At 37.6% G+C, this 21,871-nt stretch overlaps 1 protein-coding gene across 7 annotated transcripts in view; it reads right to left on the reverse strand.

Annotated features, from left to right (window-relative positions):
- The window catches only part of CPEB3 (cytoplasmic polyadenylation element binding protein 3), a 113,008-nt gene that overhangs the window by 21,820 nt on the left and 69,317 nt on the right, over positions 1 to 21,871 (reverse strand). For 5 of the 7 annotated variants that reach the window (XM_063307382.1, XM_063307381.1, XM_063307385.1 and 2 more), the window contains 3 exons: positions 19,807 to 19,830; positions 12,913 to 13,080; positions 10,961 to 11,050 (listed from right to left, as the gene is read on the reverse strand). In XM_063307382.1, coding sequence (XP_063163452.1) covers positions 10,961 to 11,050; positions 12,913 to 13,080; positions 19,807 to 19,830 — 282 coding nt within the window. The remainder of the gene's footprint in view (positions 1 to 10,960; positions 11,051 to 12,912; positions 13,081 to 19,806; positions 19,831 to 21,871) is intronic. The other 2 variants (XM_063307384.1, XM_063307379.1) reach the window with 1 other exon arrangement.

The raw sequence follows: 21,871 nt of genomic DNA on the forward strand, positions 1-21,871 counted from the left end.
AAATTGTCCTGAGCACCCTTGGTATTTATACAATAATGGTAAGATGAAGCTACTACAAATATCTCTATAATACAGGCACTGGAGAAGCACATGCTCTGTTGTTTCTATGTGTCCAGAGTCAAGGGGGCATTGTCTCTCTGGGTAAAGAATCTTCCTGTATCACCTTCAAGGATACCTGGGAGGAGGGCATGACATAGTGCCAAAGGAAAGGCCCTCTGATGGTTAGGTACCTTGAGTTTTGTCCTATGCCCAAATACCTTGGTATATGACCAGCATAAACAATAAAAGATCACAGTGAGACCCAGCAACTGCTGCATTTGCACAGATATTTAAGCAGAAACTGAATACTGCCCCCTAACATAATTGTATGTTGTTAAACTGTTGTGCCTTACCATTTTTGACTGAAAAATTGGTAAACAGCAGAATGTTAATAGTAAAATGACCCAGACTTAGACTGGTGTTGAGTCTGCCCAACTTACAGACATGCTAGGCATCCTAAATGTATTCTGTCTCCCAAACAGCAGTTTGAGAGTTAATAGTAGAAGATTACAGAATATCTGGCTGTTTTGCACCATTTCTTTCATAACATTAAACATGAAAACTACTCCACAATAATATCATGTCAAATGTTTTATATTGGGAAAGAAATGTCATTCATACTTCAGAACTTTTGTATGCTTCTAGCACTCAGAAAATAATTGCACTTCTAAATCCAAAGTGAAATGAAAAATCAAAGAAACTAAATGTGTATTTAAAATAATTAAATATGCATATAAAGCACTGCTGTGCTGCAGTTAGCCTTCTCATATAAAACATGAACACCTTTAGTGCTTAAGATGTTGCAGAATAGAAGGCACTAATCTTACTTTAACTACTGCAAAGGCAGAATTGCAATATACTTTAGCATCAACTGATTCATTTAACAAAGAAATGATACCATTAAAAAAATTCAGATGAAGGATAAGTAATTCTGTAGCTTTATTCCTATACAATACTCCTCTACTATAAAACTACAAGCAAAATTTTACAGTTTGCATTTCTCTTTATTGCTTTCTGAATTTTGTATTAAATTTTTAAACTGCCCAGAGGCCCCCATGAGGGGGAGATGGGCAGTGAATAAATTTATAAATAAACAAATAAACAAACAAACAAGGCAAGGGGCAATCTTTAGGTTCAAGCCTACAGATAGCTCTTCAATGCCTTTTGCAGCCCCCTGAACCATCCTCATTACTTTGCCAAATTTCAATAACACAGTTATTAGAATTTAGCAATATCACACTTGTTAAAAGTTGGCTTTTTGAAGCAAAAAAAAATACAGGCATAACACATTGAAAAAGAAAATAAATATATTCCTATCTTCAGCAAAAAAAAAAAAAAAAAGTAGGGAAAGCATGCAGCAGATGGCTTCTGGAATTATTTCCAAATATTTTACAAACAGTGGCCACAGGAAGACCCTGTATCTTATTCTGTGAAACAAGGTTGCAGATTTACACATTGTTTCTGTGTGTTTCTATTCTTCCTCACGTGCACACACTGGGAAGCATCAGGTAGGCCGCATACTTCCACTCGGAGTCATGTGACTAGGAAGGAGGCAAGGGGGCTGAAGAATGGAGCAGTCAGCAAACGAGAAATGTTTGGCATTTTTTAGGGGGGAAAATGTTTTTCTCTGAAGCCCCCAGCTAGATCCAGCCTATTTTTGAACGTAATCTTTATTTTGCCAGCGTCTTCCACCATATCAAATGTGATCCCATTCTATTTTATTTTCAGAGAATTATCCTGCTTCCATATATTTATACTGAATCCTGAGCCCCTTTGCATAATTTATTTCTAACATTAAGCCATGTCAGAATATGTGGTACTTCTTTCCTCATTTTGCAGTATCATTGTACTATACCCCTTGCCTTTTCTACAAGACTGTGCAGTCCAAAGTCAAACTTTAAACAAGGATTTGCATTATCTTCAAGTTGTTCCTGGCTTGGTAAAAGCTAGCATTAATCTATAAAGAAGAAAACAAAATGGAAGAAATGTATTTCTTCCTGGGAATAAAGAAAAATGATTCTATCTTTTAATAATTGATTTAAAAGATGGAAAAAAATTGTAGTGTACCTTGATCCATACTCAATAAATCTCTAACATTCCTCTAACATTCCTCTAACACAAGCCTAACCGTTTAAGCAGGCTCTGATCCAGTGGCATACCTGCACCCACGAATAAGTTGCAACCAGAACAGAAACAGGAATAAAGTCAGAAGGCCTAATGTATGTGTAATAAATTGTAGCTGTTTTACAGATTCATCTCACTGCACTGGGATTTCAGACATTTCAATGACCACACCACAAACCACTAATAAGCATTCCTTCTATCTTTTCATTCACATCATTAATAAAAATATTGAAGGCTCAAGATTGAATCTAGGGGCAACTCACTAGAACTCACACTAATTTGAGGAAGCATTGACCAGTAGTTTTTGAAACTGATTTTTGACTTAGTAGTTATTTTACCACTTTTTACCAATACAATTCACTTATAACTAGCTTGCTAATGAGCATGTCATGAGGTACTCTGTCAAATATTTAATTGAAATCAACACATATTATGTCTACAACATTCCTACAATTAAGAAAGTTGCCCAATCAAAAATTAAATAAGGTTAGTCTGGAAGACATGTTCTTGACAAATCCATGCTGACTTCGTATAATTACTGCACTATTTTCAAGGTGCTTATAGATGAACATATTTATTAATTGCTCTAGGATTTTCTATTGTATCTATCTAAGACTGAATGGTCTGTAGCTTGCTGGATCTTTTTCACCTTTTTGAAGACAGGGACAAGATTTGTTTTCCAGTCACCTGATACTTCACAATTTTTTCATAATTACTCAAATATATAAAAATTCAGCCAGATTATTGCTAGCTCCTTTGGTATTCTAAGATGCAATTTTTCTAGCCCTGGAGTTTTTAAACTCATTCACTTATCATCAGTCCAACAATCATAGGCTTATCCTGGTTTTCACAATTACCTAGTGTATCACATATTTTCTTATTAGAGACAACTTAGTCAAATTAGGAATTGAGTAGCTCTGTGTTTTCTTTATTACTTGTTGGCCTCTCTTATTCATGTTTTGGATTAGCTTTAGTTTTAAGAAGTCATCTGTCTACAATCACTTATATCACTCATAGCATTCCAATACTCCATTCATAATTATGAGTTATGATGTATGGACAGAATTGGTTGTCCTTTTAGAATATCTTTATGTATATTTAATTCATGATTTTTATTAACAGAATATTTATATAATATAGAAACAATATTCTGTGAACTATGTCAATAGTCATTAGAATAATATAAGTTACATATAACTTAAATGAAAATATTTAACAGAGCATTTCCTGGTAAGCTGTCTAATTGATACACGTTATAAACTAATAACTAATAGTTATTATTAACCAGAACTATAATCTGCTGGTTAAATGTATAAAAAAGGTCACTGTTTCCCTAGCAGTCCTACAAGAAGGAAAGCCTGATGAATTCTCTGGGCCTTCATGCACCATAACAGTGTCCCATGGGTATATCAACAAATTTAGCACATTAACAAACATTACTTCCCTGTTTGGGGAGTAAGGGTTAGATTCTGAGTAGCTGGAGATGTCTGGAAAGATCAGAAGATGTTAATTGTTTAATCAGAGTGGAAAAAACATCAGCATTCATAATGGGTAGACTTGAGTTGAAAACAAGATAAATAATTATATAATAATTATATACCTCCCATAATGTGAAATATGTGAAATATGCAAAGGAAGCAGAAGTTTGATTACTACTGTGAAAACAAGCAATCTTATTTGGCAGCTACTGTATAAATTGCTAAAAGGAAATGATGCAATTTCAATTAGGTGAAGAGGAAACCAAAGAATAAGGGAAGGTACACCAGAGCTTTAGCTTCTTCCAGTTGCCATTCGGCTTCAAGTTAGCTGGAATTTAATATAGCCTTCCACGGATACAACTGCTGAATGCCTTGTTTTAAGCAAATGAACTACTTCATTGCACTGAAGCATGGAGAAGTTTTGTTTTCAAACACAGCACTACCCAACAGAGGAAAATTTGTGAATCATATATAGAAATTCCTTCTCTTTTGCCAAATTGGAAAAAAGACTTAAAAGTAGCACAGAATTTGTTATAATAAGAGACATGTTTCTAGTGCTTATTTTATTAACTTTAAATATTAATTCCTAGCACTGAGACTTTTACTGAGGTACTCTTATGTGGTGGACTTCTTAGCAGAGCTAATCTCCTATCTAATGCTGAGATCATGCAATTCCAGGACCTCTAACAGAGTTTCTAATAATCATGCTGTAGGGTTTCTGCTAAAACCCTGACAGCTTAGAAGTCAGTTATAAATAATCTGGAACAGTTGTGACCAAGTGTTGTTTTGCACTTTCAGACAGACATTAACAGCAACTGGCAGGCACTTTGAAAGCTGTTTCTCATATTAGTGCCATGGCAAAAATAGAAAAGACTATACCCTTGTCTTCTGCTAAAATAGATTTCACTCAAGACTGTTTTTAAAAAACACAAGAGAGCACTGCTATAGCCTCCCAAAATGCAAGGTGCCTCAAAATCTATCATGTTGGATGTTTCATATTTGATTGACATGGAATATAGCCGGATGGAAGAATAGAATGTCAGATGGAGATCTGTTGGAATTCCTCTCCAAGTTTGACATTATAGCACTCCAAGAGACATGGCTAACCACCAGTGATGAGGAAGCTCACTTAACAGGCTTCAGATCCTGGTCTATACTAGTGCGCAAATTTTACTCAAAAGGGCGGGCCTCAGTGGGATTATGCGTACTTGCTAAGGCAGAGCTGGGTTGGCAAGGGCAGCAATTGGTCCTTAGAGAAGACCCCTTCTATCTCTTAGCTATCCAATTCAAATACAAATTATTTGAAGTTGTGCTGCTAAATGCATACATACCACCATACTCCTCTTCCTGTTTCTCTTCCGATATTTGGGTGCAATTAGAAAAGACAGTCATAGAGATAAACATAAAACATCCCAAAGCCACCGTGATCCTAGTGAGAGACTTCAATGCTAGGGTGGGGGCTTCTCTGTATGATTACGTACACTTGGGCATCATACCTGAGAGCTACTTAACAAATGACTCACCCTGGCACTCCAGAGACTCTAAAAGGAACATGGCCGGTTCCAAACTGATCTCTTTGATATATACATGCAATCTTTACATCCTAGGAAGCAAAGGCAGCTGCTTCACATATCCCTTTACCTTCCGTGCTGGGAATGCTGGCAGTGTTTTGGATTATATATGTGTCTCAACAGATAAAACGAACTTATTCTCAGACATTCAAGTTCACGTGAGGGAGGACAGCTATCATGAACGGATTGCAGTTAAATTCTATGGCAATTCGATTTACAATCGCCAACAACACACGACAAGAGGTTATTTGCTAACCTCGAAGTGAGGCAAGACAGGAGGCTTAAATGGACTAAGGTGGATACTAAGGCAATTTCTAATTTTATGAACTCTGAGAGGGCCCAGTCTTGGGTGAACATGGTTGTTACAACTACTAAGACCAAAATAGAATCCTTACTGGATATGCCAATTTGTGTAGCACGTTAAGTAACTTTTTAATAGACAAACTGCCAGTTAGGAACTGACAGCCCATAAGATCTAATTGGTTCGACCTTGATTGCTCTCGCTCAAGAAAGACCCTAAGAGCAGCTATGCATTTGGTTCAAAGAAACCCCACACCAAACAACCATGCGAAGACGTTAAAGCTCAGACGCAGTTATAAGAAACTAACAGCCAATCAGAAGGCTCAATGTACAGCTACAGTTTGGTCTGAGCTACAAAAGTCAGCAAAAGGGTCTAATCCAGTCATATTTTGGAATATTGTATCTGGCATGTTGAAGGAGCATAACCTCCTACTTGATATCCCCATTTCAGCTTCAGTCTGGGAGGATTTCTACACTACCCTATTTGCCAGTTCCAAGCAGGATTATCCAGAAAAGATGATCTCTGAGCCTTTGACCCTTGATAATCTCCCTCCTTGGCTGACAGTGACAGAAATTAAACACATCATTGAATCACTGAAACCCAATAAGGCACCTGGTAAAGACTTCCTATCACCAGAACTTTTCATACACTGACTGGTGGGCTCCACTATTGGCAGGACTCTTTACATACATAGACAACACTGGCCATATTCCAGCAGGATGGGAACTTTCCATCATAGTTCCCATACACAAAAAAGGAGACAAGGAAGACCCTAAAAATTACAGACCCATAGGCCTTATTGATATAACAGCTAAGATATATGCAAAACATCTCCTGAGAAAAATAGAGGACTGGGCAATCAAGAAAAATATACTAGTGGAAGAACAGGCTGGGTTTAGACAAGGGCACTCCACAATAGACAATTGCTTCGTTTTACACCATCTTATCACTAAATATACAACTGATGGAAGGCACCTGTTTACATCTTTTATTGATCTTAGCACGGCATTTGACTCCATAAATAGAGATATCTTATGGAAAAAGCTGGCCAAGTTAAATATGGAAGCCAGACTTTTATATTTATATATTTTATATCTACACAAATACACGCCTGAAAGTCCATACTGGAGTCAATGGCTCTCTTACACAGAGCATACCCACCCACAAAGGTGTCAGACAAGGATGTATCTTGGCCCCAATGTTGTTTAATCTCTATGTTAATGACATTCCAGGTTTCCTCCATTCTACAGATGTTCACATGCCAAAGATCCTTAACAGACATATCAATATCCTCTTGTATGCAGATGACATGGTTTTGATGACACATTCCCAAGTAGGCCTGAGAAGATTGATGGGGAAATTTGGTGCTTACTGCGCTGCAAACTTTTTGAATATTAACAAGTCCAAATCCAAAGTGGTGGGTTTTGGGAAAAGACGGGCCAAATACAATTGGCAATTGGATGGGGAACCTATCAAACAAATAGACTCTTTTTCATATCTAGGGGTGGTATTTACAGATACAGGGCCTTGGGCTAATCATTACAAGCAAAGTTGCCTGCAAAGTTCTAAAACACTAATTAAACTACTTAGTTATAACCACCCTTGCTCTCTGCTCTCCATTCTGAAGGTCCACAAGGCAAAAGTTGTACCTGTGCTAACATATGGTGCCGAATTGTGGGGCCTATCAAAGGCCTCCTTACTTGAACAAAACCAAGCACACTTTTTCAGAACTATTCTGGGAACTGACAAGAATACACCTGCAGCAGCAGTAAGAGCTGAAGCAGGCACCCATTCCATTTACAGTCTATCAGTAACCACAGTCTTCAACTACTGGTGGAGGATTCTCCCAATGGAACATGATAGACTACCAAAAATGTGCCTTGAAGAACAGATGGGCACACCTCAACCCTCCACATGGATCAATCAACTCCTCCAAACTATCACATTCCTCGGCTTTTCATCACAATACTTACTTTCAGCCGGAGACCAGGCCAAGGCAACATTCAAACAAAGAGTCTTGGATGTTAATGCCCAAACAGACATTGAGTCACTTGCATACAATAGGTCGTCGAAATGGCTGGCCAAGAATAAACTGTCCTTTCAAATAGAAAAATACCTGACAATGGGTCTGACTCAATACCATAAGATAGGTCTTACTAGAGCAAGGTTTGAGCAACTAGATTCTATGGTCAAATACGGACGATTCCACCAAGTGCCTTACCTTGAGAGGACATGTGTTTGTGGAGCACCCGAAGTAGAAGACATTGCACATGCCCTATTTAACTGCCAACTATATGCTCCAGCAAGGGCTCAGTACCTTCAGACATTAATTGACAGAACCACATACTGGGGTCATAACAAAAGACTATGTTACTTCCTCCAGGGCACAAATACATAAGTGGTCAATAGAACTGTTAAGTTTATAGTTAGGGCCGTCCAACTGAGAACGCAATTTATAGAACACATTGGGGTGGCATGTAAAGGGTGATGAATTCATTTAAACTCACATTGTTTCTGTATTTTATTACTTGTTTTATTACACCTTGCATTTTTGCATCTTGCATTTTTATCTTACAATTTTATCTCTATTTTACCTTACTCTATTTTGTCGTATTTTATCTCACCATAGTATATTTTAGTTAATTTTACTTATTTTAGCTGTTTTATGGTATCATATTTTATATTTTATATCTTATAGTGGCTGAGGCCCAACTTTCTGATATGGTCATTTGACTAATCTATAAAGTTATTCATTCATATTTCATCAACAATTTTATTTTGTAGTTCATCAACAACAGCATTAGTGTAGAGAACTCAGCAATCCTTTATTGGAATTCTCCATTCCTAAACCAAAGAAGTTTATATATTAGGTGGCATGAAGAAGTTCAGTAGTGCTATAACCAGAAAGAAAAATGTACTTAAACGATTCTTCATCAAAGCACAGAAACTGCTCTTCATATACTGTATATAATTGAAATGTGATAATTTTTAATATGTTGGAAAAACTTATGAAATGCTGCTGCTAGATAAAGGAGTGAAGAATTTTCCCTCCTTATTCTTGCATGTTCCTATGCTTCTAAAGCAGGGGTGTCCAACCTTTTGGCTTCCCTGAGCCACAATGAATGAAGAGGAATTGTTTTGGGCCACACATAAAATATATAAGCCAGGTTTGGGTTTGTTGTTTATTCGTCTAGTCATCTTCCGACTCTTTGTGACTTCATCAACCAGCCCACGCCAGAGCTTCCTGTCGGTCATTGGCACCCCCAGCTCCCCCAAGGTTGAGTCCGTCACTTCTAGAATATCATCCATCCATCTTGCCCTTGGTTGGCCCTTCTTCCTTTTGCCTTCCACTTTCCCTAGCATCAGCATCCCCTCCAGGGTATCCTGTCTTCTCATTATGTGGCCAGTTTTGCCTTTTGCCTTTCAGTTTTGAAATATAAGCCAGACCGTGCCTTTTAATCCACCCCCAGACCCCCCACATTCTCCTGCCCCCCTCCCCCATCAAACTCAGTAGCATCCCCAAAAAACGCTTGAGCCCCTGCCTCCCAATGCATGGGACCACAGCTCCCACCATCCAGATGCAGCCACCCCATGCACCCCGCAGCAGGCAAAGGACGCCTCTCTCCGAGGTTGGGCGCGTGGGGTGAGGCAGTGCAGCGCAGCGAACATGGGCTCAAGGGACTGTTGCCACAGCTGTGTGCACTCCCTCCTGGCAGCCGGAGAGGGAAGGAGGGAGGGCATGTGCTCCGCCTTCCCCGTGCCCAGGCCAGCCCTCCCCCGCCTGCGTGCCTGCCTTCCTCTTCCCTCCTCTGCTCGCTCGGTGGTGCCTTGTGAGCGGAGGAGCAGCAGCAGCAGCAGCAGCAGCTTCTCCCCGCCAGGGGGAGGAGGCTCAGCCGCCCACTGCCAGCCTTTCTTTCCCTCCCCTGCTCCCGCTGGGAAGTGGCTTCCTCTGCGCTCCGCTTTCTCTGCCTCTTGTTTTTGCTTTTCTCTCCTTTTTTCTTCCTTCTTTTCCCCCTCCTTTTCTTCTCCCACTTTTGGGCCGCGCTTGGCTCTTGCTCCCAAGCAGTGACAGTGGGAACAGCAATTCCAACAATAGGCACTGGCAGTTTGAAAAAAATGCAAAATAATGTTAAAAGTTTATGATTTTGGGGGGCTGCATTACCAGCCGTTCAGGGCTGCATGCAGCCCATGGGCCATGGGTTGGCCGTTCCTGTTCTAAAGGATAGAGATGGAGAACACTTCTGGGGAATACAGAAACTAATAGAAGAGAATATCTGTAGCTCAGGGTTGAACTGTGGAGACCTTGGTATTCTCTGAGCTTGGTTGTTTTCCTGCAGACATTTCATTACCCGACTAGGTAACATCTTCAATGCTAGAAGGGAGTCGGGTTTGCTCTTTGTTTATCTACAGTAGCTTGCCCTGTCAGTGTTGGTGAAGGTGTGGTTTTCTCCTTGGTAGTTCCTTGATTAGGGTATTATTTACTGCTTGATGGTTTGTCTGGTGTTAATCCTGGTGTTAATCCCTGTTTAGCAAATAAGTATGACACTCGATTTGGGTAGTAATTGTACAAAAGATTTAAACATCCCCTATGTTGAAGGATATCCATAAAAATGGTTATGGAACCAGAGAAAACACAATTATTATTATGGCTAGAATTTCACTACAGACATATAATGGTATGTTCAGCATAGCAACAGGGAATAGATTACAAAAGTTAATGTTATGAGTACAGATGGCGAGCAGGAGGGGGCCCCTATCCGGGGGGAAAATGCATGTGTAGTTTAGAGGCTCTGAACTGTCCTTCAAAGAAACTCAGAGCAGACCCACCTTGAGTTTTGGGGTTTATCTGTCTGGGTTTCCCACGCTCCTTCAGTTTGGTAGGATTTTCTGTCTATTATAGCAGTTAATAAACACTAGAGACTATCTCCTCATCTCAGCGTGGTTTTTTGCTTAAGTCAGGACAGTTATAGACAACAAAGAAGGTGAAGCCAAGAACAAAATAACTATTTAGGCAAAGGGAAGGGGGAAGGGGAGGGAATTCACATAAATGTTTACCATTTATTTATTTATTTATTTACTATTCAAATTTATATCACCGCCCATCTCCCCCACAAAGGGGGACTCTGGGTAGTTCATAATAAAATCAACAATTAAAACCATAAAACTATAATTACAATATCAACAACCAATATAAAAAATAAAATAAAATAAATACAGAATCCAAGGAGCGAAGATGTCATTCTTGGGGAGGGCTCTATGTTACCAACCAGCCCCAGGAGGAACTATTGCCTCTCCCACCCCAAGTGGTTCTAAATTTCTGAAAATATACCATTCATACCATTCATTTTTTTAAAATTGCATTTGTAGTTTACCAACTGAACAATATTTTATTCATACACAGAGAAGAACATCTTCCTGCTTCAGAAAACTGAAATTGAAATAATTACCTTTAGGTGGAAAATACGACTTGCTTTCAGCTTTGTGAGGCCAGTCCACTACAAGAGGTCCAAACCTACGAAAGCTGGCAGTGATTTCATCTACAATAAAAATAATAATTAAAGTTCATTAGAAAGAAAAATGAATGATAAAACTAAGCACTTTTCCTTAATGTTTCTGAATTTTTAAAGTATCTGTACTGCCTGAAGTTCAAGCTTTTCAGCTTGCAAGATGTTTTGAGCATGAAATGCCATGAAACATTTTGCACTCAGGGCAAAATGAGCTGTTCCGAGCGTTTTGGAGGTGTTTTGAGCTTGAAGCAGAGTTATTCCAACCTTGAACATGTCAAAAGCTCAAGCTGAAGTGCCTGCCAGTTGCCCTGAATATCTGTCACCTCCAAAATACTCGAAAAATCCATAGTGCACTTGAAATAGCACTTTTAAATCAAAACAGGATGTTTCATTAAATTTTGCACTTTATACATGTCACAACAAATATATTGATATATTTGGAATCAAATTTAAGTCCTCAAATTATTTATTTTTACTCTATGTTTACTTCTTTGTCTTGTCTTGTATCTGTCCACTTCAGATACAAGACAAGACAAAGTAAACAATGAATGAAGCTGAGGGCTAGTGACCAAGGCCAGTATATTCCTCATATACAATTTAGATGTATCTCTAGCCTTGGAAAAATAATACTGCTATCTAAACTGCTAAAAGTAACACCAAGAAAATGAAAAATATTTTATATTCCGTATCACATGGAGAAATTACTAGTTTGCATGGTAAATCAGTTTAAGCTCATTTGATCCAAATTCTATGTTATACTAGAAGAATTAGAGCTACTGTATTGCCATCACTAATGAAATACTTTTTTTTTTCTGTCTAAGCAATTGTATTCAATTCACTATTATGTTGGTATACTTAGAAGTAGGTCCTACTGAGTTGAGGGGAATTTATTGCCGAGTACATTCATACTGCAGTCTAAATTGCCAAAGCTTAATTCTCGCTGAGATGGTATTATCAACATTATCTTATCTGCTTCTGTCTTCATCTTCCTTCTTCGTTTGTATAGGCAACAGAGAAGGGAAAGAAAGCAGAAGTAGACAAGGTGAACAGATGTGTGATTCAAGGTGCTGGTCATTACCTGTAAAGCCCTTCATGGCATAGGGCCTGGTTACTTGATGGACTGCCTAACTCCCATAGAATCTGCCTGGCCAATTCAGTTTGGCAGGGTTGGCATGCTCCAGGTTCCTTTTTACAGGGAACAATTAAGCAATGCCGTCTATCAGGTTCCTGGAAACGCACATTCTCTGTAGTGGCGCCTGCCCTCTGGAATGAGGTTCCCCTTGAGTTCCACATGGCCCCAAACCTGCTGGTGTTTCAAAGGGCCTTGAAGACCTGGCTCTTTGCCCTTTGGCAAGGCTGAATGAAGCCTCCTGGATTGTGTGGGTTTGTTTTATTTTGTTCCTGTTCAGTTCTTGCCATCCTTGCCATCTTTTATTCTTTTAATTTTGTCTCTTACTGGGTTTTTTTGGCTTGTTTCTAATGTTTTTACTTGTGAGCCACCCAGAGTTCTTTGGAGTTGTGGGGTATACAAATTTAGTAAATAATAATAATACAGAGACATGCATATAAGCCATGTCTTTGTGTGTGTGTATATACATGTATACTGTGTGCATTTATATGACTGTGTATGTATACGCACAGTTTTTTGTATTTCTTAAAAGAGTCCCAATAATTTTTATACCTTTTTACACTTCCATATGTTTGCCTGTACAAAAATTCTTCCATTAATAAAAGGCATGCTATCAGAATGTAAGAGCTCACTCTAATAATCTGGGTGTTAAAGAAATGAAAGACACTATAAACTATTGTTGAGTCTTACCTGTCAGTTATTCTTAAAGGGCAAAACCCCTGCACCCTTCCTCCCACCATTACATATCATTATTCCACCATACCTTCATCAATGTCAGGAGGCAGACCTCCCACAAACACCTTCCTAGAATAGCGTTCCACTCTTTCACCGTTCTGGCAGCGGGTTGGAGAGCTGAGACCTGATGATAAAGACTGGTCACCATGACTGTCATCTAAGAAGCCATCTTCAAAAGGAAACAGCGAAGATCGACCTGCGAAATATGTTACAGTGACTTAAAAACCAGGTATTTACATATCTGAATTAAATATGAACAGAGGCATTCCATTAATAAATCTATACAACTTAACATGCAGATTATGTTTTCCCTCAATATTTTTTAAACTTTTCATTGCCATCCTATTATAGTCATATTCTACATACAAATATAGTTGCAAGTAAATACAAAAGGATTAACCCTCTAATCTTTTTAACTTGCATATCTGTAAAACATAAAATAGGGCAGTTTGAATTGTGGATCTTTAATCATTCAAACAGAAATTGTCATTAGCTTATGAGGATGGCTACAAGTATTAAACTGATATAAATGATAGCTAATCAAGTAGAGGTGAATTCACATGCTATATCTCCAATCAATTTGTGTTTATGTGTAGTTTGGCATACTCTCCAGTCCTATATATGGAAAACCATAATTTCTGATACAAGCATGTTCTAGAAACTTTTCTAACAATGACTGGCTTGAACACTTGCCCTGAGGGTAATATTAACACCTATTCTCTCTTGCCCAACACATGCTTGCAAATTGCTGAAGTGAATTCAAAAGTTAATTTTAGTCACCTTGGAAAGAAACGGATAGCAGGAACTATTAACATATTATGCTTACTGACCTTACATGCCCACAAAATAATCTTGTAATTCACAAGTTTCTCCCTCTCAACATGATAATTTTTATTAGAACATAAGCCTAAAAGCAGATCTGTCACATTTAATGTTCTTTATCTAATACTCAGATTATAAAGATTATAAAAATCTAACATGTTTCATCTAGAATATCCATTACATAGCATCCACAAATCTTGCTCACTGTTCAGTACAATAGGTTTTAAATGTAACTAATTTAAGTGAAACCTGAACCATTCTGTAACATCTTGTGGAAAACATTTCCTTTTTTATTTAAGGTACTTGCTTCAAAGCAATGCTGACCACATAATGAACTTTCTTTCATGAAACCAACAGAGTGAAATACAAGCACAAGCAAGTAATGCCAAATTCTTCTTCTAATTCCCTGAGTGTGTGTTTGTGTCTGTGTCTGTGTATCTGTGCATATATTTACTCAAATACTAAGGACTGAGGTATAGGTGAAAGCACCTAGGAATTTTGGCTTATATTGAAAGAGCTAAGCAGGATGACAGTATTTGGATAGAACAACAGGAAATCCCAGGGCTGTAGACTAGACAGTGAAGACAACAGCAAATGATTTCTACACTGTTGTCATATGTCCCTATAGCTACTAGCTCAGCTCAGCTTACATTTATGGGTTGGACAGTATGGCAAGAACTTGAGGGAGTTCCTACAAGGAAGCTTTTTCTTCCACTATTCTGCCCTGAAGCCTCTATGCGTATAAAAAGCCTTTTCAAAAGCTCGGAGTGTCTCCTAACAACAGGAAATAGCATGCAGAGGCTCACCTGGTTTGGGGCAATTCTCCATTGCCTAACTGGCCCCCACATTCCATCCCACATTCAGGAAAACTCTGATTCTTGGAAAAGGTTTTTCAGTAACTGAGGAGGCTGCTGGCTGCTAAGGCACTCTTTCTATACACCTCTATGTTAAATTATATTAAAATCCAGATCGATATCACAATATTCCAGCCCCTGTTCTTAATGTCACTTTTGCCTAGTAGAAGTTGTCCTAAACATCTAGAAAGTCATTAGATACATTGGTTAACATTAAAGTGCTATATTAGTTTAGATTTGCAAGTCACTTTTCCAAATGTCTTTAAAGACAAAAGTCTTGTTCTGAGAAAGTAATATTGCATTCTCTTACCATCTTACTAGTCAATAGTTGTGCAAGTTATTTGATTTCATTTCTAGTGGGAATAACTACTGTATTGTCATCAATATAAATAATATTATGAACAATATTTGTAAGTGATAAGAAGTAAAATTTTAAAGCAAGCCAATCAGGACATTTAAATCTAGACAATAAAGCATTAAGCATTCTAAAAATATTTCATATATCAAGTGATACATATTTATATAAAATAATCTTGATACAAAAGGAAGGACCTTGCTCCTGACGCCTGCTTACAGAAATAAAATTTGCTTCTTCTATAAAAGAAAGATCAAAGCTTGTTTTGTTACCAAGAAGAACCCAACAGAGTAGAGAAGGAAGCAAGAAATCTAAAATTGACTAAAAGAAATATTAGGGGGATTATTCATCAACTGTATGTTATGGGTACATCTGCAAAAACACAAATCTGCAATAGCTATATTTGCTGGAATAGTAGCAACCCAACAAATTATCTTAGTTAATAATTTGAGTAATGGTATGACCAGTTTCATCACAATGAAGCTGAATTATCTCACTGAGCCATTGCTGCAGCCATGCAATACAAATTATTCAAAACATCTGACATGAACCACATAACTTAGGCAACATTTTCAGAATCTTTCTTATTTCAAATTCAGGAAGTTTGCTTAACATTTGCTTTCTAATACATGCAGGGATACTACTCCACAACCAAGTAATATTAATCAGAATTGTTATATATATCCAAACATGGTGGTAGTAGATAAGGACCAGAAGACAGCAGTGGTGCTGTAGCGGTGCCAAGTGACAGCAACATCAGGAAGAAGGAGTATGAGAAGCTGGAAAAGTGCCAGGGCCTGAGGAAAGAACTAGAGAGGATATGGAAAGTAAAGGCCAAAGTGGTCCCAGTGGTGGTAGGAGCACTTGGGGCTGTGACTCCTAAGCTGGGAGAGTGGCTCTGATAGATCCCAGGAACAACATCAGAGCAATCTGTCCAGAAGAGTGCAGTGCTAGGAACAGCTAAGATACTGCGCAGAACCCTCAAACTCCCAGGGGTCTAGTAGAGGACCTAAGATTGAGGAAGAGACGTACCACCCATAGGGGTGAGAGGGGATATCCATCCATCCATCTCCCACCTTAGGCACAAAGCCAGCTGGGTGACCTTCAGCCAGTCAATCTCTCTCAGTCCTGGGAAGGAAGAAGTGGCAAACCACTTCCAAAAACCTTGCCAAGAAAATTTCAGGGACTTGCCCAGACAGTTACCAGGAGTCAAAAACTGACTCGAAGGCACCAAAATATTTTCTTCCTTCCTTCCTGCCTTCCTTGCTTGCTTGTAGGATACAAAGCAATACTTTTAGAAAAAACATTCCCAAACAGTCATGGCCTATTTTCACTTGGTTACAGAACAGACTTGTCTTTCTGGTTTAGCAGCCTCCAGATGTATACTAGACTACATATCTTTGTTTAGTGCAGTATAATGGTTAGGAATTATGGTAGTTGCAACCCAATGCATCTGGAGGGCTTGAGATAAAGAATCTAGAATGGATAATCTAGTCTGACCATCCTGTAATTATGTTACATTCTCTTTTAATGTTAGTATAAGTTTAGTAGGTTTGCAAGTCTTTAGTTCTTTGCGTAGAATATTTCCCAGTTTCCTGATTCAATTAGTATTCCATTTCTTTCAACAGCACTATAGACCATGTTTACCTTATCTTCACAATTCTAACTTATTAAATCTCATTGACCAAAAAAACAAACAAAAACTAGGAAGGCTGACTACATAACAATAGGAGAAAAATGAAATTTAGATCTAAACAACTCATATCTGAATTCACTTATAAGTGACAGTTCATACCTGGCTTTCTCTATCCTGAGACTGGCAAAAGATAGGCAAAAAAAAAAAGTATCAGAACCCAGACATTCAGGTAACCTTATCTATTCAGTGAGAATATTATCTCAGCTAACTTTATTAGTAATTTTAATTCATCAAATAACGTTTTAATCTACTTTAGCCAAGGGATCGAACTGCTCAATAGTTTTTCTCTTTTCTCTTTTATTTCAAATGCAGAGTACACCTCTGTATTTAAAGATGAAAGTAATACTGTACAGCAGTGTAAAAAGATGTGTGTTTTCCACCCTTCCTTTCAGAACATTTTCTTGTTTTTGGTTGAATTTCTTTCCAAAAGCTATAGATGTCCCTTAACTATATTTGGATTGTGCAGTAATCAAGGGATCTTTCATTTCTTCCCTATTTAGTATCAGTTCCTTCAGTCCTTAACCAGCTGCCAGCATAATCAACCCACTATCTTCATCTATTAGTAACTATGATTTCCAATTGGGGATATTATAACCTAAATGCAACTGTACACCAAGAAACAGTCTCCAAAGGCTAGGCTCTTTTTCTTTTCTTAGCTTTATCATCAGCAATGAGCAAAAAAATTGATGGCCACTCATGATAGTCAAACAGTTGCTCTGAAGAAATTTTCCACAATCAACATCCTGAACAGGGAAAGGGAACTCTTCTCAAGCTGAATGCTGCAACTGATGTTGGACAACATTTCAAAAAATGGATAGAGCCAGTGTAGAAAAATAATAAGGGCCAAAAATGGAATGGATAATATTATCATCATCACCACTGTTTTAATCATTTGTACTATTGTACAAATAGTACTACTAGTACTATTGTACTATTATACTTATTTCTGTCAGTAGCAACATTATTACTCTCACTACTTACCTTCAGTATGCTATCATCATTATTATCAGCAGTATTAACACTCACTTTAAAATCATAGGCCTGTATATTTCTCTGCCTGCAGATATACAGTATCTGTAACTCTATGTTTTATTGAAAGGAAGCAAAAGCAACTTGTTGCAAATTTGATTATTTGATTTTTGGAGGATGTCATTTAAATATTGAGGGCTTAATTACTGAGAGAGATGTTTAAACATATTGGTAATTTCAAACCATCTGAATTCAGCAGCAAATTGCAAACTGTTCTTGACAATTCTGAGATGTCAGTTCTGACTTGTTTATTTGATGAGTTAAGTTCAGTAACTTGCTTAGCATCAAGCTATTGTCCCAACTAAACTGAACGATATCAAAATGACCACAATTACGTTTCTGTACAGAAAGGGTAAGCAAATTGGTGCTGGTACCCTCCAGATGCTTTGGACAAAACTCCTCCAGCCATCCTGGATGGGGCTGGTGGGAACTGAAACCCAAAGTGTCTGAAGAACACTTCAGGTTGCCTATCCTTGCTCTATCACCTCCACAATGCTGGCCATGTTTAACAGTGGCATGGCTTATACTATTGCTCTAGAATCTATAGAAGGAAATTGGTGATAAGAGCAACAGGACCAAGACATGCCAGACTCACAAAGCTGGAGGAGCTTTGGCTTTAGCTTCCAGCTCATAAAAATATCATTTCCATGAAGAAGAGAAAAAGAACTGCTTCAGATCTTGCCTTGGAACTCTAACAAAGGAGCAGCATGTCATCAAGCAAGGAAAACAAACAGCATGGCAATCTAGTGCTATAGTAGTATTAATATATAATAAGCATTACATTGATGGATTACCAACTGATGCAGAGAATCACCAATTGGGAGATGAGAGAGGAAAAATTAAGAAAAAAAGCCATTACTTGCTTTCACCTGATCAAAATAAAAAAGTAAACTTTAACGGTACTGCAGCCTACAACCATTAAAAAAGAACTCAGCGGAAAGGTAAGAGTGGGTAAGAATGTGAGGTCTGGGATTGGAGTTTGGTCAAAATATTTATTATCCAATTTTAAAATTGCAAACTTTGTTCTGTGTAGTTGGGCTGTATAGAATATGAAGAAGAAAACTATCTTTTAAGGAGTATTTCTGAAATTACACTTCTCCTAGAAATTTTTGCTTTGCAACATAATAATTTAATTCAGACTTTATTCCCAGGTTCACAAAAGGCAAAAGTTAGCTTGGTTCAAAAATCTCAAAATACCTTTAAATTCAAATTGTGATTATAAAGCCACTAGAATATACTAGATCTGAGTTCTAATCTAAAATAAAACAAGTCAAAAATTTTAAAAATATTCCTTGAAAAAGTTAAAACTAAGGGCATTCATGTGCATTTGGATTCAGTTAATTAATTTTAATGTAAATTGGAATTGTAGTGAGGGAAAAGTTATCTTCCCCCACCCCTAGTCATGGCAAGAATCAGGAGTTTTGCAGACACTATTTACATTTTGAGCAAAATCTCTGATTTCATATTAATATGAACTGTATTCTTATCATATACAGCAGACGGAGGATTCCAAGAAAAAAAATTGATAAATGAAAAGAGGTAATGCCCTGTCCCCTCAAACCACATCAATCCATTTCATTTATCTTAGTGAGGGCACTTTTGATTAAAAATCTTGCATTGGATCAAAGACTGTTAATAATATTATATTACTGCCCAGAGTCCCCCCATTGGAGGAGAGGGGCGGTAATATAAATCTAATAAATAAATAAATAAAATATCATATACTGTTTGACTTTAAGCTTGCCCAAGCATATGTCAGGGTATTTCTTCAAAGCATTTATTGCAGATTCCTGGAATATTCTATTTAAAAGCAATCTCATTTTTATTTTTTTATTTAAATACATAGAGTTTAAAAATAGAGAAAAATTGCGTGCTTACTATTGGAATGTATATTGCATTATTTTTTTCTTCAAGCAGATAAAGCCAATTATTCTTTGCTACTCCTATCTAGTTTTAGCTTTTAACAGCAGTGAAATTCTCTTTCAATACTCTCATTTCTTTGTGTTCATGTAATTACAAAGCTATTGAGCAGGATAAAGACTACTATCCTTGTTAGGGGATGAGGAAAGCAATTCCTGTTTTTTTACAAAAATATACAGCTATATTATTCTGTAATTTGTTGTTCTTATGACCATATCTGATGAAGCATTCAAAAGAAAAATTTACCTCGTCTCCGCCCATAGCTCCTGGCTGCATGTAAATAAAAAAAAATACAATAGGTATTGGCATAATAACAATTACTACATTTATAATTTTCTGCAAAATTCAAATTTGAACAGTATAGTTGTTATTTTAAATAATCTTGGAACAAGCATATGAAATACAGCCAAATACAAAATTCTAGATTTCTAAAATACATGGTTAACATACACTTGATATTAGAGAAATTGTATTTTTACAAAAAACTCTCAAACAATTATTTAATTGAAATTATTTCTAAAAAAATTATTTTGTTTAATCAAGTAGATGTATATATTTAACATCCTTCACAAATCATATTACAATTAGTTTAAATGGCTAAATATACAATTGAAAATACTGTAGATTAAGTATATGGTATTCACTATCAAATTGGGACGCGGTGGCGCTGCGGGTTAAACCGCTGAGCTGCCGATCGGAAGGTCGGCGGTTCGAAACCGCGTGGCGGGGTGAGCTCCCGTTGCTCGTCCCAGCTCCTGCTCACCTAGCAGTTCGAAAACATGCAAATGTGAGTAGATCAATAGGTACCGCTTCGGCGGGAAGGTAATGGCGTTCCGAGTCGTCATGCTGGCCACATGACCCGGAAGTGTCTATGACAACGCCGGCTCCATGGCTTAGAAACGGAGATGAGCACCGCCCCCTAGAGTCGGATTCGACTGGACTTTACGTCAAGGGAAACCTTTACCTTTTTATTCACTATCAAAACTAATCACCTTATAATCTTGGCTATACAGCTTCATTCTGAAATTCTGATTTTATCAAAATGCTCAAAGCAGTTTAAGAATTACATACTGCCAAACAGAAATATAATCTGCAAATATTACAAAAATTGAGCCATTATACAGTATTAAAGAATATACAGGTTACCAAAATAATTGTAACTATTAAAGAGCACTGGGCTGTTTATCTGACTGGAAGAGCCAACCAAGGATAGGACTGCAACAATCTGGAATCAGTGTCAAATCTCTTGTCCCTAAAGACACATTGGTCTTCAGGAGCACTTCTCCAGCTCAGCCAACAAGTTTTCAGCTGAGCTGTTGCTCTAGGGGAAGCACTGCAAAAATATATTTACAGCTTTTCCACAGGAGTTGCAGGGCAGGTGGTTTTCCTCTGGTGGGACTTAATCATTCCTGGTATCTCCTCCTTGCAGATTTTCATCAAGAATTGGCTGTACGTTGCAGCTGTTTCTCCACAAAACTTCACTAAGCAGAGAGATGGCTCTGCTATTCCACCTTGCATAAGGGTTGTTCCTTTTTCCTTGCTGTGAAATGAGAATGGAGGGTGCAGACTGACTATTTTACTGCCTCAGCATTGGATAGCTGAAGAAAACCTGGTTAGTTCATGGAGACCTCTGTGTGTGGTAAAGATGGCAACTGTGAGGATACTCACAGGGTGGTGCAGACTTACTTCAAGTGAAGTCAGTGGCTGTGTAGAAGCAGCCAGAGACAAGCACATCTAAAACTTCAGGTCTTATCTCACTAAAAGGGTAAATGGCAAGATTTCCATTTTCTGAAATGTATAATCCAAGAATTCTTTGCCTTTTTCTGTACAGTATGTCTAGCTGCTTCTTCCATATGAACTAGCTAGTACAGGCAAGACTGGTTAGGGACAGAAAACAATTGAAATATGTGTTCTAGTTACTGAACTGAGCAAGATTTGAGGCACAGGACATTGTGGAATTTAGCCAAACAGATTGTTCTTTCTAGAAAACAGACATAGTGGACATTTGAACCTTTATAGCAATTGGGTAATATTTTGATCTTCGTCCTCTGTATACCAGCCAAATAATTTAACAATGTTTTTCTTTAAACTGTACGTTTTGGCATTACTATTTAGAGGTTTTTAATGCCTTCATACTGCTAATTTCATCGAGGTTAGCGCTGCAAAACATATTTCAAATTCAAAACATACCAAGAAATATAACTGAATTCCAAAAACAAATATGTAGTGCTGTATAAATCTATTGCTTCACATATAGGTGATAAAATTAAAAACTGAAGAAAGAGTTGTAAACATTGAAAATAATAAAGAG

The sequence above is a fragment of the Candoia aspera genome, chromosome 6 (genome assembly GCF_035149785.1).
Source record: "Candoia aspera isolate rCanAsp1 chromosome 6, rCanAsp1.hap2, whole genome shotgun sequence".
Classification (NCBI taxonomy): domain Eukaryota; kingdom Metazoa; phylum Chordata; class Lepidosauria; order Squamata; family Boidae; genus Candoia; species Candoia aspera.